The 14216-nt window shown below is 41.5% G+C and overlaps 1 protein-coding gene across 1 annotated transcript in view; it reads right to left on the minus strand.

Moving 5' to 3' along the window:
• The window catches only part of xrcc4 (X-ray repair complementing defective repair in Chinese hamster cells 4), a 375627-nt gene extending 361570 nt beyond the window's left edge, over positions 1–14057 (minus strand). Inside the window, exon 1 of the mRNA XM_078214828.1 lies at positions 13910–14057. Coding sequence (XP_078070954.1) covers positions 13910–13935 — 26 coding nt within the window. The 5' untranslated portion in view covers positions 13936–14057. The remainder of the gene's footprint in view (positions 1–13909) is intronic.
• Positions 14058–14216: the final 159 nt, after the last annotated feature.

A 14216-nucleotide genomic window follows, 5' to 3' on the forward strand; every position in this document is an offset into this window, starting at 1 on the left:
GGCACCATTTTGGTTATACATGAGTAAAATGACATTTAAAACCAGATCAGATTAGCTTTCCATCATCACAGAACAATTTTGTTCTCATTCCAGCACACAGTGGAACTTTTCATTCTCAGCTGCATTCAAAGCCTTCAAGAATGGTAAGGAAACTTCTGGAAACTATTGTTCAGGACAAAATCAATAGTCACTTAGACAAGTGCAAGATGAGAAGGTTGATAAGGACAATACTGTTCTTGTGGTGTACATGGATTTTCAAAAGACATTTGATGCAGTGCCACACGACAGACTTGAGCAAAATTCTAGTTCATGGAATAAAAGATAAAGTAGGTATTTAGGTAAGAAATTGGCCAAGTGGCAGGAAACAGTAGTTGTTTTTCATATTGGAGGAAAGTTTGTAGTGGAGTTTCCCAGGGGTCAGTATTGGGCACTTGCTCTTCCTGATAAATATTAATGACCAAGATTATGGTTTGCAGGGTACGATTTCAAAATTTGCAGGTGATACAAAGATTGAATCATTGCCAAATGCGATGAGGAGATATAGTCTTGACCTTCTGAGGGACATAAACATATTAGTGGATTGGGCAGACAAGTGGCAGATGAAGTGACTCATTTTGGTGGGAAGAATATGTATGGAGAGACAACACTAAAAAAAAACTATCGGAGATGCAGTAACAAAGGGACCTCGGTGTACATGTACACAAGTCATTGAAGGTGGCTGAATGTGTTGAAATAGCAGTTAATAAAGCACACAATATCCTCGGTTTTATTAATGGGGCATTGAGTCCGAGAGTAAGGAAGTCATGTTGAACTTGTAGAAGACATTAGTTCGGCCTCATTTGAAGTACGATGTCCAGCTCTGGGCATGATATTTGAGAAAAGACGTGAAGGCATTGGAGAGAGTACAGAGGAGATTCACAAGAATGATTCTTGAGATAAACAACTGTAGTTATGAGGATGGACCCATTTTCCTTTGGGGAAAAGAGGACTGAGAGGTGACTTGTTAGAGGCACTCAAGATCTTGAGGGGTATGGAGACAGTAAATAGCGAGAAATATCAAGAACTAGAGGACACATTTTCAAAACAATAGGCAAAATGAGAAGCAGTGATATGAGGATTCTTTTTCATTCAGAAGGTAGTTGGATTTTACAGTGAACTGCCTGAGGGTGGTAAATGCAGGCTCAAGCCAGGTATTCAAAAGGGAATTGGATTGCTATCTGAAAAGAAAAATTGTGCAGAGTTATGGGGATAAGGCAGGATAGTGAGGCTACGTGGAGTGCTTTTTCAGGGAGCCAGCACAGACTCGGTGGGCCAAACGGCCACCTTCTGCGCTGTAAAGATTGTGATTCCATGAAGGAATGATGTGGTAGAGAGTTTGAATTTTAGTGTATCTATTTCATTACTAAAACATTCTTTCGAAGATTTACTGAACAAGCTCTGATGAACAGAATCACACTTGAATACAAGAATACTTTGACACCTGTACTATCTGGCTTCATTTACTTTTCCACAAACTAGTTTTCCATTATTGTAATTACAGACTAATTGCTTACAAAGATTTATTTTGGTGTTGAATTTTTGTTCTGCCAGGCATCTCACAATGTGCACGTTCTTTTATCAGTGAATTTATTCACTGTTTTATACTATTCATTTGCCAACCATTCAGCTGAGATAAAATGTATGCTGAGCCTTAAAGCCACCTGAATTGCTTCAATTGGTGTGTGCTCCTCTATTTTTCAGAACTTCCTCTGTAACTGAGTCACAGCTGAGTGTCTTTGCTTAGGATTGGACACTTTCTTCCTGTCCAGCTTTGTAGAATGGGTGGCCTCCAACTTCCTTTGTCGACACAAACAAACTACCCTTTTGTCACAGTCATTGAACTGTCTAATTTGTTAAAGAAAACAAGACAAACCAAGCCCATTCTCACACTCCCTCATTCAGTTTTTACTTCCCTACCAGAAACTTCTAATTTGGCTGCAATTCCGCTTTTCCATGGAAAACTATAAATCGAAGTCATGATTCAAACAGCAGAAGCTCTAAAAATTCTCCTGTGAGTTCCTATTTCAACATAGCTAATCTCAAAGTGAATTTTGAAGTCAGAAACACAAAAGTGGCATTGTCTGAATACTTCCACTGAGCTAATTTGAAACTTTTGCTTTCCCATATCTGAAAGTAGTATTTCCTCTCTTCCACCACAATATTTCGTAACATTGCTTTGAAAACCATGGCCAAAGGAATACTTTTTACACTTCTCAGTGTAATTGTAATTCCAAAATCCATCTTTATCATTTTTGCAGTTGTACTACATGCACTCAGTTCTGGTTAGTAATAGAATTTGCAACATAAGTTGCCAATTGAGTAATCACTGCTAAGTTGATGCTAGCTCTTCAACTGGAGCTTTCTATACCATGCTATCCTTTTCCTCAAATTCATTTACATTCTGCCTTTCCAAATACTTATCCAGATCCTTTTAAATCATGTTTTAGCCTCTACCTCAATGGTGTAGTGGTTATATTACTGGACTAACAATCCAGGGACCGTGAGTTTAAACTCAATTGTGGATTCGGTTTAAAAACACTGGAAAGAAAAATTAAAAGCCATTATCAATAAAATTCAGGAGAAGCTGTCAAATCATCATAAAGACACAACTGGTTTATTAATGCCTGTTAGGAAGAAAACCTGCTGTTTTGCTTTGTTTAGTTTATGTGCAACTTTCTTCTTATACGTGGCTGGTAACAACACTGAAGTGTCAAAGCGGGCCACTCATTGCTTTACATATTCATTTTGGGATGCAGGCATCACCACAAGGTCAGCTTTTACTGCCCATTCCCAATTGCCTTCTTGAACTGCTGCAGTTAATCTGGTGTAGGTACACCCACACTATTTACTGTAAGGAAGGGAATTCCAGAATTTTGACCTAGCAGCAGTGAAGGAACTGCAACATGGTTACAAGTCAGGATGGTGTGTGGCTGGAAGACTTTTCACCTGATGAAGGAGCAGTGCTCTGAAAGCCTGTGCTACCAAATAAACCTGTTGGACTTTAACCTGGTGTTGTGAGACTTCTCACTGTGCCTACCCCAGTCCAACGCCAGCATCTCCACATCTTTTTGGACAGATAGATCAACTTGACTCCTCCATGGAGGACTGGACACAATATGTAGAGCGCCTTGGATGTTACTTCCAAGCGAAAGTAGTAGGGGAGGAGGCGAAGAGAAAGCAATTCGCCAAATCACGTGTGGAAACCAAACATATAATCTGATTCACAGTCCCTCAGCCCCAAGCACGTCCAACTCCAAATCAGTCAGTAAGTTTGTGGAATTGGTGAAGTCACATTTCCAGCCTAAACCATCAGTCATACTCCAGAGATTTAAGTTTAAGTCAAGGGGGAGAGCCCCAGATGAAACAATTGTGACTATATCACCAAATTGAAACAGATATCAGCATATTACAATTTTGGATCCACCTTGAATGATATGTTACAGGACAGATTTGTCTGCGGGGTTAATAACAAAGTGATTCAACAGAGATTACTTGCAGAGGTCGATATAGAGCACTGAAAAGATGCACAAGAGTTACAGAGCACGCAGAATGGTGCCATTCACCATTTAGGATGGGAACCTGCAGTCAGCAGTGGTGCCAAAACCAAAGAAGTAGCTGCTTGGCTGGAAACGAGTTCCGCCACAAATAGGACAAGAAGATTTAGAAGAGGCAATCAATCAGCAAATGTTACCGATGTGGAGACAACCACGCCCCTGAATCCTGTGGGTATAAAGGAGACCTAATGGTTTTTTTTGTCATAGGAGAGGCCACTTAAGGCATCGGTGCAGAGTCAAGCCAAGTCTACTGAGTAGCCGATTAAATAACACGTCACCAGTATACAATGTGAAGAGTCTAGCACCAACAATTTAACTGCTCACTCACTGTTTAATATAAAAACATGCAAGATAGCTCCTATTACTCTAATGCTCCGGTTAAATGGGAAGCTTCTTAAGATGAAGTTGATACATGGGCATCAGCTGCGATAGGTGAGCTTACATTTCGGTCCTTGAAGAGTACTGTGGCCAAGTTAACAACTTATACTGGAGAAGCAATAAAAATAGTGTGCACTGCAATGGCACCTGTAACTATGGGCCAGTGATCGTGACAGGCAAAGGGCCAAGCTTTCTTGGTCTCAATTGGCTGAAGGAAATCAGGTTAAATTGGATTGAGATTTTCCAAGTGCAGGAAGGAAGACTGCTTGAACACAAGAATGTCTTCAAGGATCAATTAAGTAAAATAAGAGACCTGCAAACGAAGATATAAGTGGATCCAGAGGTGACCCCTCAATTCTTCAGGACAAAACCAGTACCATATGCTTTAGGTGAGAATTACCCGAAGATCAGAGGCCGAATTTTCAGCGGTAACGGGCAGTCGGCCTCTGATCTTCGGGTAAGCGTTCTCCAAGGCGGCCTTCACGACACACGACAGCGCAGAGTCGCTGAGCAGAAACTGATAGCCAAGTTCCGCACACATGAGGATGGCCTGAACCGGAATCTTGGGTTCATGTCACACTGTCGGTAACCCCCACAGCTTGCCTGGACCTGCAGAATCTCACTGGCTGTCCTGTCTCGAGACAATATACATTTCTTTAACCTGTGCCTAATGCTCTCTCCAATTTCTGATCCAAATCACTAAATCACCCTCAGTCCCATGCATCCATATTTTCTGCAATAGCTTACCGTGGGGAACCTTATCAAACGCTTTACTGAAATCCATATACACCACATCAACTGCTTTACTCTCATCCACCTCTTTGGTCACCTTCTCAAAACTCAATAAGGTTTGTGAGGCACGACCTATCCTTCACAAAACCATGTTGACTATCCCTAATCAAATTATTCTTTTCCGATGATTTAAGACTTGATTAGCTGTAAAGATTCGCATTCTAATCAGTATTCTGTAACTTAAGTTTGTGTCTCTGTATGCCTTGTTTATGAGCAGATATCCATTCCATCTGACAAAGGAGCAGCGCTCCGAAAGCTAATGGCATTTGCTACCAAATAAACCTGTTGGACTTTAACCTGGTGTTGTTAGACTCCTTACTGTGTTTACCCCAGTCCAACGCCGGCATCTCCACATCATTTCAAAATTTCACCATACTCAATTGCATAAAGCACATTAGAACTGCATCTTACAACCCAGCATCCAATGAAGTAGCTGAGCGAGCTGTCCAACTTTTAAGTCTGGCCGAAAGAAGCAGTCAGGAGGAACTCTGGAGACCAGAATCTCACACTTCCTTCTTGGCTTGCCTTCCAGACAACTCTACATGCAACAACCCGCCAACAAAGTTGCTAACAAAGTTTAAAGTTTAAACAAAGTTTCTATAGGTATGTCAGGAATAAAAGAATGACTAGGGTAAGATTAGGGCCAGTCAAGGACAGTAGTGGGAAGTTATGCATGGAGTCCGAAGAGCTAGGAGAGGCGCTAAATGAATATTTTTCGTCAGTATTCACACAGGAAAAAGACAATGTTGTCGAGGAGAATACTGAGATACAGGCTTTTGGACGAGACGGGATTGAGGTTCATAAGGAGGTGTTAGCAATTCTGGAAAGTGTGAAAATAGATAAGTCCCCTGGGCCGGATGGGATTTATCCTAGGATTCTCTGGGAGGCTAGGGATGAGATTGCAGAGCCTTTGGCTTTGATCTTTATGTTGTCATTGTCTACAGGAATAGTGCCAGAAGACTGGAGGATAGCAAATGTTGTCCCCTTGTTCAAGAAGGGGAGTAGAGACAACCCTGGTAATTTATAGACCGGTGAGCCTTACTTCTGTTGTGGGCAAAGTTTTGGAAAGCATTATAAGAGATAGGATTTATAATCATCGGAAAATAATAATTTGATTAGGGATAGTCAGCACGGTTTTGTGAAGGGTAGGTCGTGCCTCACAAACCTTATTGAGTTTTGAGAAGGTGACCAAAGAGGTGGATAAGAGTAAAGCAGTTGATGTGGTGTATATGGATTTCAGTAAAGCGTTTGATAAGGTTCCCCACGGTAAGCTATTGCAGAAAATATGGATGCATGGGACTGTGGGTGATTTAGCAGTTTGGATCAGAAATTGGCTAGCTGTAAGAAGACAGAGGGTGGTGGTTGATGGGAAATGTTCATCCTGGAGTTCAGTTACTAGTGGTGTACCACAAGAATCTGTTTTGGGGCCACTGCTGTTTGTCATTTTTATAAATGACCTGGATGAGGGCGTAGAAGGATGGGTTAGTAAATTTGTGGATGACACTAAAGTCGGTGGAATTGTGGACAGTGCGGAAGGATGTTGCAGGTTACAGAGGGACATAGATAAGCTGCAGAGCTGGGCTGAGAGGTGGCAAATGGAGTTTAATGCGGAAAAGTGTGAGGTGATTCACTTTGGAAGAAGTAACAGGAATACAGAGTACTGGGCTAACGGTAAGATACTTGGTAGTGTGGATGAGCAGAGAGATCTCGGTGTCCATGTGCATAGATCCCTGAAAGTTGGCACCCAGGTTGATAGGGCTGTTAAGAAGGCGCACGGTGTGTTAGCTTTTATTGGTAGAGGGATTGAGTTTCGGAGCCATGAGGTCATGTTGCAACTGTACAAAACTCTGGTGCGACCGCACTTGCGAGTATTGCGTACAGTTCTGGTCGCTGCATTATAGGAAGGATGTGGAAGCATTGGAAAGGGTGCAGAGGAAATTTACCAGGATGTTGCCTGGTATGATGGGAAGGTCTTATGAGGAAAGGCTGAGGGACTTGAGGTTGTTTTCGTTAGAGAGAAGAAGGTTAAGAGGTGACTTAATAGAGGCATACAAGATGATCAGAGGATTAGATAGGGTGGACAGCGAGAGCCTTTTTCCTCAGATGGTGATGGCCAGCACGAGGAGACATAGCTTTAAATTGAGGGGTGATAGATATAAGACAGATGTCAGAGGTAGGTTCTTCACTCAGAGTAGTAAGGGCGTGGAATGCCCTGCCTGCAACAGTAGTGGACTCGCCAGCATTAAGGGCATTTAAATGGTCATTGGATAAACATATGGATGACATTGGAATAGTGTAGGTTAGATGGGCTTTAGATTGGTTTCACAGGTCGGCGCAACATCGAGGGCCGAAGGGCCTGTACTGCGCTGTAATGTTCTATGTTCTATAATGAACTGTTGTCTCAGAACGAGACTGAGCCTTGTGTTTCCAAATTTGCCGGGGAGGGTATAAAACAGCCAAAGCAGTGAGAAGGCAAGTCATGATTCATAACAGTCAACATGATCGTTTATGGTGGACGCCATGTATGAGGAATTTTGGTAGTGGATTGAGTTGTATTCTTTGAATTGTCTCTAAAACTGAACCCCTGTCTTATCAAGTGGATGTAGAAGGAAGGATCATCCAAAACCACAGATTATTTGAGAAAAAGAGAGACACCCTTGCAGCCAGTTCTGCCATGAGGAAATGTTGTTGACTGTTTCAGCGCTGGGGTAGCTGGTCGTCCTGTGGCAGGCACAACCGATACCTCCATGGAAACAGATAGAACTGAACTGAAGAGACACCTGTTATTGTGGTTTTGGCTAACAGCAGGTGGAAATCCCCCGAAAAACAATCTAAAATTGAGTAAATTCATGTACTAAATGTTTAATTATCTGGGACTGTGTATATTTAGTATTGACATTTGTATAAAGGGACTTAAAGGAGGGTGGGGGGGGGGCAGGAGAGTGTGGTGATTGTCCCTTTAAAAAATCAATCTGCAGATTAAGGGTCACGAGCCGGGGAGCAATCAGGGAGCAGGATGGGGATCACCCTGGTAAGTAGGGCTTCTGTAGATAGGGACAAATTTTCCCATCCCGCCCGGGAATCGTAGCGGGCAAGGGGCAAACCTTGGAAAGGTCCGTTGGCCTCAGGCGGGATTTTCCAGTTGAGGCAAACGTGGCTGGAAAATCCCATCCATGGAGTCATCTTGGGAGCTCATTGCACACACAAGGCTGCAAGCCTCTGTAAATAAACAAGTTGTGTTTTCCCTAAACTGGTGAATGAGCATCTTTACACATATTAGAAAATAAGACCATCGACTTTGCAGGAACAACTTGCAATACAGCTAGTCACATGACACCTTCAATTTTCTTATTGTTTTCCTACTTACATCGTCCTGTATTAAGCAGAAAATTCTAAAAATATTAAAAGCATACGGAGTTAAAAATTTACCAGTTTTACATAAACAACGAACAACTAATGAGTTACAATCTAGTTCCACTTTCAAACTTACATCAGCAGAGCCAACTCACTTCATTAATGTTCACAATTTACTGCCAGCTATCATCCCACAGTTATACTATTTTGAAGGCTATACTCCAATTGGGTATTCTGCCAACAACTGAAAGTGGATTATCATCAGAAGCGGCCAACTCTTAATCTAATTCCTGGTTTATATCGAATTAACTAACCTCTATGGTTGGTTGGCATTGGGGGCATGCAGCAGACAATACCATTATGGTCAAAAGAGAGGAGCGAATAAGCATATATTTGCACTCTTTTTCTATAAACTGACTCCTGCTGGGAAATGCATGCATTTTGCATTGCACTCACATATGAAAGATGGGCGCGCAACTGATTTATTAAAAATATTCAATCATGGATCCAAGCGTCGCCTTAAGGCCATCATTTATTGCCTTCCTAATTACACTTGAGATGGTGGCCTTCTTGTACTGCTGTGTCCATGTGATGCAGGTACACCCACAATTCTGTTTCTAGATCCATATGAAATTCCAAAAATACAATGTAAATTCATGTAGCACTTTATGTACTGAAGTGATCACACACCACTCAAATAAAAAAAACTTAATGTGCTGTATGTTACTTAAGGTTATTTATTAGTGTCACAAGTAGGCTTGCATTAACACTGCAATGAAGTTACTGTGAAAATCCCCTAGTTGCCACACTCCAGTGCCCATTCAGGTACAGAGGGAGAATTTTAGCATGGCCAATGCACCGAACTAGCACATCTTTCGGATTGTGGGAGGAAACTGGAGCACCCGGACGAAAGTCACGCAGACACGTGAAGAACATGTAGACTCCACACAGTCGCCCAAGCCAGGAACTGAACCTGGGTCCCTGGTGCTTTGAGGCAGCAGTGCTAACCACTGTGCCACCGTGTCGCCTAAATTAAAAGATGCTCTTAACTATTATGGTGGTTAAGTATCTTTAAAATTTGAGTACAACAACGTTTATTTACATCTGAAAGGAAATTGAAATTTATCAACATTAGCAAAATATTACAAAGCAGTAAGTCAAGAGGAAATCAGATGACATCATGAGAGAAAAAAACTACTCTGCAGAAACCATTGTTCATCTCCAAGACTATTTCTTTCCTGTTTTAGTAATTATATACTGTTTGTATGTTTTTTTCAGTTTTGAGCTCATTTTGATGCCAACTGCAGCTGGCAGTTAGTGAAGACTGCCTGTGTTCTCAATGTCATTGATCCGCTTGGTGAGAACACTAACGAATTAATGTTTAATCTTGGCATCAGTATTGGTAACTTATTAACAAATCATTTGCAGCTGATAGTTATATTGTGCAGAGGATACGGGACACTTCCGTACATTATTTCCAGGAGGAATTCCCACAATCTGAAGGGACATTCAGTGTGAAGACATGGCAAAAATAATTTCCCAGAAGTGCCTATTTTATCAGCATTTTAGTGTCATGAATTCACAAAAATTAGCAGTTAAGATTTTCAAAGAAAATATGAATGATTGTATGCCTCCTCAAAATAAAGTTGGTCTGTCTTTCCCCACCAATTTTCTTTTTCCCCTTTTCAAGGTATTAGCTCAGACTGGACTGCAGCTTCCTAGGTACCTGCTAACTTGCCTGAAAGGTCATTTTGTATGTGGAAATTCTATGCAGCAATTGCTTGCAGCTACATGACACTGAAGAGCCCAATGCTGCACTCATTCAAACCTGTGATTTTCCAGTGACTGGACACTAATCGTGGGTGGAAATCCTGTCTGATATTTCTTCCTAGCCCAAGCACTCAACTGCTGACCTCTGAGCTAACACAAACTGCTGTATTATTCTATGCAACTATTAATAACTTTGACGTAGAGTAACTTCAAAATTTGTAAACCACACAAAACTTGCAAGTATTATGAATGTTGAGAAGGGTAGTCTTCAAGAGGTCATAGGCAGACTGATGGAATAGGTGGGCACATGGCAGATTAAATTTAATGCAGAAAAGTATGAAGAGATACATTTTGGAAGGAAGAATGAGGAGTGATAATATAAAGTAGAGGAGAACATTTAGGAGACAATGATCACTGTAGTTGCAAGTATTCTGCTTTGCAAGTATTTTTCCATTATTATTGAAAAATTCTGCAATGGTAGCTCAATATATTGCAAAAGCCTTTGACATATACATGATTTAGCACTGAAGGCATTGCCTCCAGCATATTTTTATGCTGATTTATTACATGATGTACATTTATTTATTTTATGCAAAAATGGTGTGCAAACTGGTGGTTCAATCCACAACTGAATTATTTGAAACAGTTTTTAAAAATAATAGAAAATTGGCATCGGTATTTCAAAAGTTTGAAAATACCATCAGCATTGTATATACTTCTAAAATAAACGTTTGTTTAAATTTGTTTTTAAAACATTTCCATCAATTTCACCATTCAGCACTTCGTCACTTTTCAGTGAAAACTCTCCACTCCCCGCACTCTACCACCTATAACTTTGTATGATAAATCAGAAGTTTTAACTCTGTTTTGTCAGAGGGTTGGCTTATGAGGAGAGACTGAGTACGCTGGGGCTATACTCATTGGAATTCAGAAGAATGAGGGGAGATCTTATAGAAACATAAAAGATTATGAAGGGAAGAGACAAGATAGAAGCAGGGAAGTTGTTTCCACTGGTGGGTGAAACTAGAACTAGGGGGGGGGCATGGCCTCAAAATAAGGGGAAAGCAGATTTCGGACTGAGTTGAGGAGGAACTTCTTCACACAAAGGGTTGTGAATCTGTGGAATTCCCTTCCCAGTGAAGCAGTTGAGGCTACCTCATTGAATGTTTTTAAGGCAAGCATAGATAAGTTTTTGAACAGTAAAGGAATTAAGGGTTATGGTGAGTGGGCGGGCAAGTGGAGCTGAGTCCACAAAAAGATCAGCCATGATCTTATTGAATGGCGGAGCAGGCTCGAGGGGCCAGACGGCCTACTCCTGCTCCTAGTTCTTATGTTCTTATGTAGAAATTATGAACTGCTCCTCTATTTACCACAAAAGACTGTCTTAAGGCAAGGGTAAATTTATCGGGATAGCATGTGTAACATCTGTGCAAATGTTTCCTTTTCAATCTGCATCTAATACAAAGCCTTGCCCTCTTCTGATAAACATCAGAAATATTGCCATAGTATAAATAACTAAATTACAAATGATTTTAAAATCTGAATGCAAGACAGCCTAATGGGTTAAAACAAAACACTTAATAGTGACTTTTATAGAGCAGAAGAACCATGATTTGACTCCCAGTCTGTATTTACTGAACGATAATCAGGGTATGGCAGTTGACTTAAATAGCTACAAGGAGAAGAGATTCTGATATGGTAAAGTGCAAAAAGATCAACATTATTTAAGAAAGAGTGTATTTGTGCATCTAAAAAACTCATAACTAAATTGCAGCTGGCTAATATGGCATCAGCTAAGAGCTTACTAATGTTAGTAATTATAATTCTGAATTGCGGTATTTCTAAAATCTGATGTAAATTATGATAGTTTCTTGTGGGAATATCAATATTATAACCGAGTGGTGAGATGCAAGTACAATTTCTGGTTCTACTGAGTTCTAGGTAAACACCAGAAAAGTGCTGAATACAGCCTGGCACCAGTGAATAGTAAAAGATAAAACAGGATGGAGAACCTCTACAGAAGTAGAAAGGGATGAAAATCTCAGACAAGTGGGTATTCATTTTTCAATACAAGGAATCAAGCCACATATTCCACAAAACCTGGTCTTTCGATGGGACTAGATGACAGTCAGTTAGCGAACTTCATTCACCACTAAGACTCTTTGCAATATAGCCTGGATAGAATGAAATCTTCCTCCCAAACAATCCAGAGTGAAACTGTAATCCTCCATCCCAGAGAACTGGGAATGTTCACTCCTTACTTATACTCAAGAAAAAGATCAATAGATTTCATGCAGCAAGTGGCTGGAACCTGGAATACCCCGAGTGTGAGTGTTTGAGAGTGCAGTGAAACAGCAACAAAACAATGCACACCAGACAGAGAGAAATATATGCAAGAGGCAGGAGTGACCACAAGTTCACAGACAGAAGGAAATGTCCTGCTATGGATCCAACTACAGAGCTTGTGGAGAGCACAATAATTGGAAAAAGATGTGGCGTGCAAAGGAAGAAAATGGTAAATGTATTATGGAGACAGAAGAACAAGTTTTTTTTAAGTTTATTTATTAGAACCCAAAACATCCATACCCTGGAAAAGATGATGAGTTTGAGAGCATAACAGGGCAGCACAGTGGCTAACACTGCTGCCTCACAGCGCTAGGAACCCAGGTTCGACTCCCGGCTTGGGTCACTGCCTGTGTGGAGTTTGCACATTCTCCCCATGTCTGCACAGGTTTCCTCCCACAGTCCAAACATGTGCGGGTTAGGTGAATTGGCCATGCTAAATTGCCCCTTAGTGACGAGCTAGGGTAAATGCATGGGGTTATGGGGATAGGGCCTGGGTGGGGTTGTGGTCAGTGCAGACTTGATAGGCCAAATGGCCTCCTTCTGCACTGTGGGATTCTATGAGTCTATGAACAGACACTGGAACCACACAACTGAATGAAATGGCTGGATGTGACAATTACCACAGAAAATAAATTCACAAAGATTCAGACCAGGAAGAGTGTGAGAAATAAGCTCACAATCATAAATCTGCTGTAAAAGTACCAGAGCACGGAGCAAATTAATTCTGCTCAGAATAAAGCAGAAAATCTTGCAGGAAAATTTTATAGAAAATGGTTACCCAAGGAAATTCTTTCTGAAACTGAGCAACATTAGGCCAATGGCATATGGTGGGAAGCAAGATTAGACAGCTAGAAAGAATACAAATCAGGGGGAACACACAAAGGAATAAATGTTAACTATATGCTACACGTTATTGAAAGAGATGGTCCTGCTATCCTGGGATATAGTAGCAGCTGCAAAGTGCTGCAACTTATTTCAGCAAAACCACAAGATGCAGGAGGCAGCACAGAGGGTTGAAGGTAATGCACTCAGTGAAAAGCCATTTTCCTATAAAACATTGGTACTGTTGGAATTTAGGACAAGATATCACCAGGATATACCAACATTTGACACTGCTGCCACCCCACAGCACAATATTTAAATACAATTGGTGTAAAACTGTTTTTCCAATTTTAGGCAGCTTAAAAAATGTCAACATTTAGATGACTACAGGCCAGAATGTATTGTGCTGTGTTTATGAATGATGTAAGGTTTAGTGGCGAATGCTAGAAAACCATGTGGGTACCAAATTGCAAACATTGTGTTGACACCCTCCATGTGTTAAAGGGGATCTGCAAACTCCCACTTTCATAAGGGTGGCACAGTGGTTAGCACTGCTGCCTCACAGCTCCAGAGACCCGGGTTCAATTCCCGGCTTGGGTTACAGTCTGTGCAGAGTCTGCACGTTCTCCTCCCCCGTATCTGTGTGGGTCTCCTCCGGGTGCTCCGGTTTCCTCCCACAGTTTGAAAGATGTGATCAGATGCATTCAGGTATACTCAGTGTACCTGAACAGGTGCTGGAGTGTGGCGACTAGGGGATTTTCACAGTAACTTCATTGCAGTGTTAATGTAAGCCTACTTGTGACACCAATAAACTTTAAACTCGTGAAGTTGGGCATTAGATCGTTGACTTGTACCTTTGATAGCCACGACCGAACTGCATTGAGTTTAAATGGTCCTTTTTACCGCCAGTCGTTCGCCGTCACTCCCAGGGCCAACTTCACATCGACATCAACAAACAACCTCGAAACTTCCGCGGCTCCGGCCAATCACAGCAACAGCCCCGCATCTGATGACGTTTCACACACAGTTTACGCCTGAGCCGGACCTCGCCTTGGGTATAAACTGTGTGTGAAACGTCAGCAGCATTGCCCCCGGACCCCGCCCCAGGTGTGAACTGTGTGTGAAACGTCATCAGCATTGCTCCGGACCCCGCCCCGAGTG

This window comes from Mustelus asterias, chromosome 6, assembly GCF_964213995.1.
Source record: "Mustelus asterias chromosome 6, sMusAst1.hap1.1, whole genome shotgun sequence".
In the NCBI taxonomy this organism is placed as follows: Eukaryota; Metazoa; Chordata; class Chondrichthyes; order Carcharhiniformes; family Triakidae; genus Mustelus; species Mustelus asterias.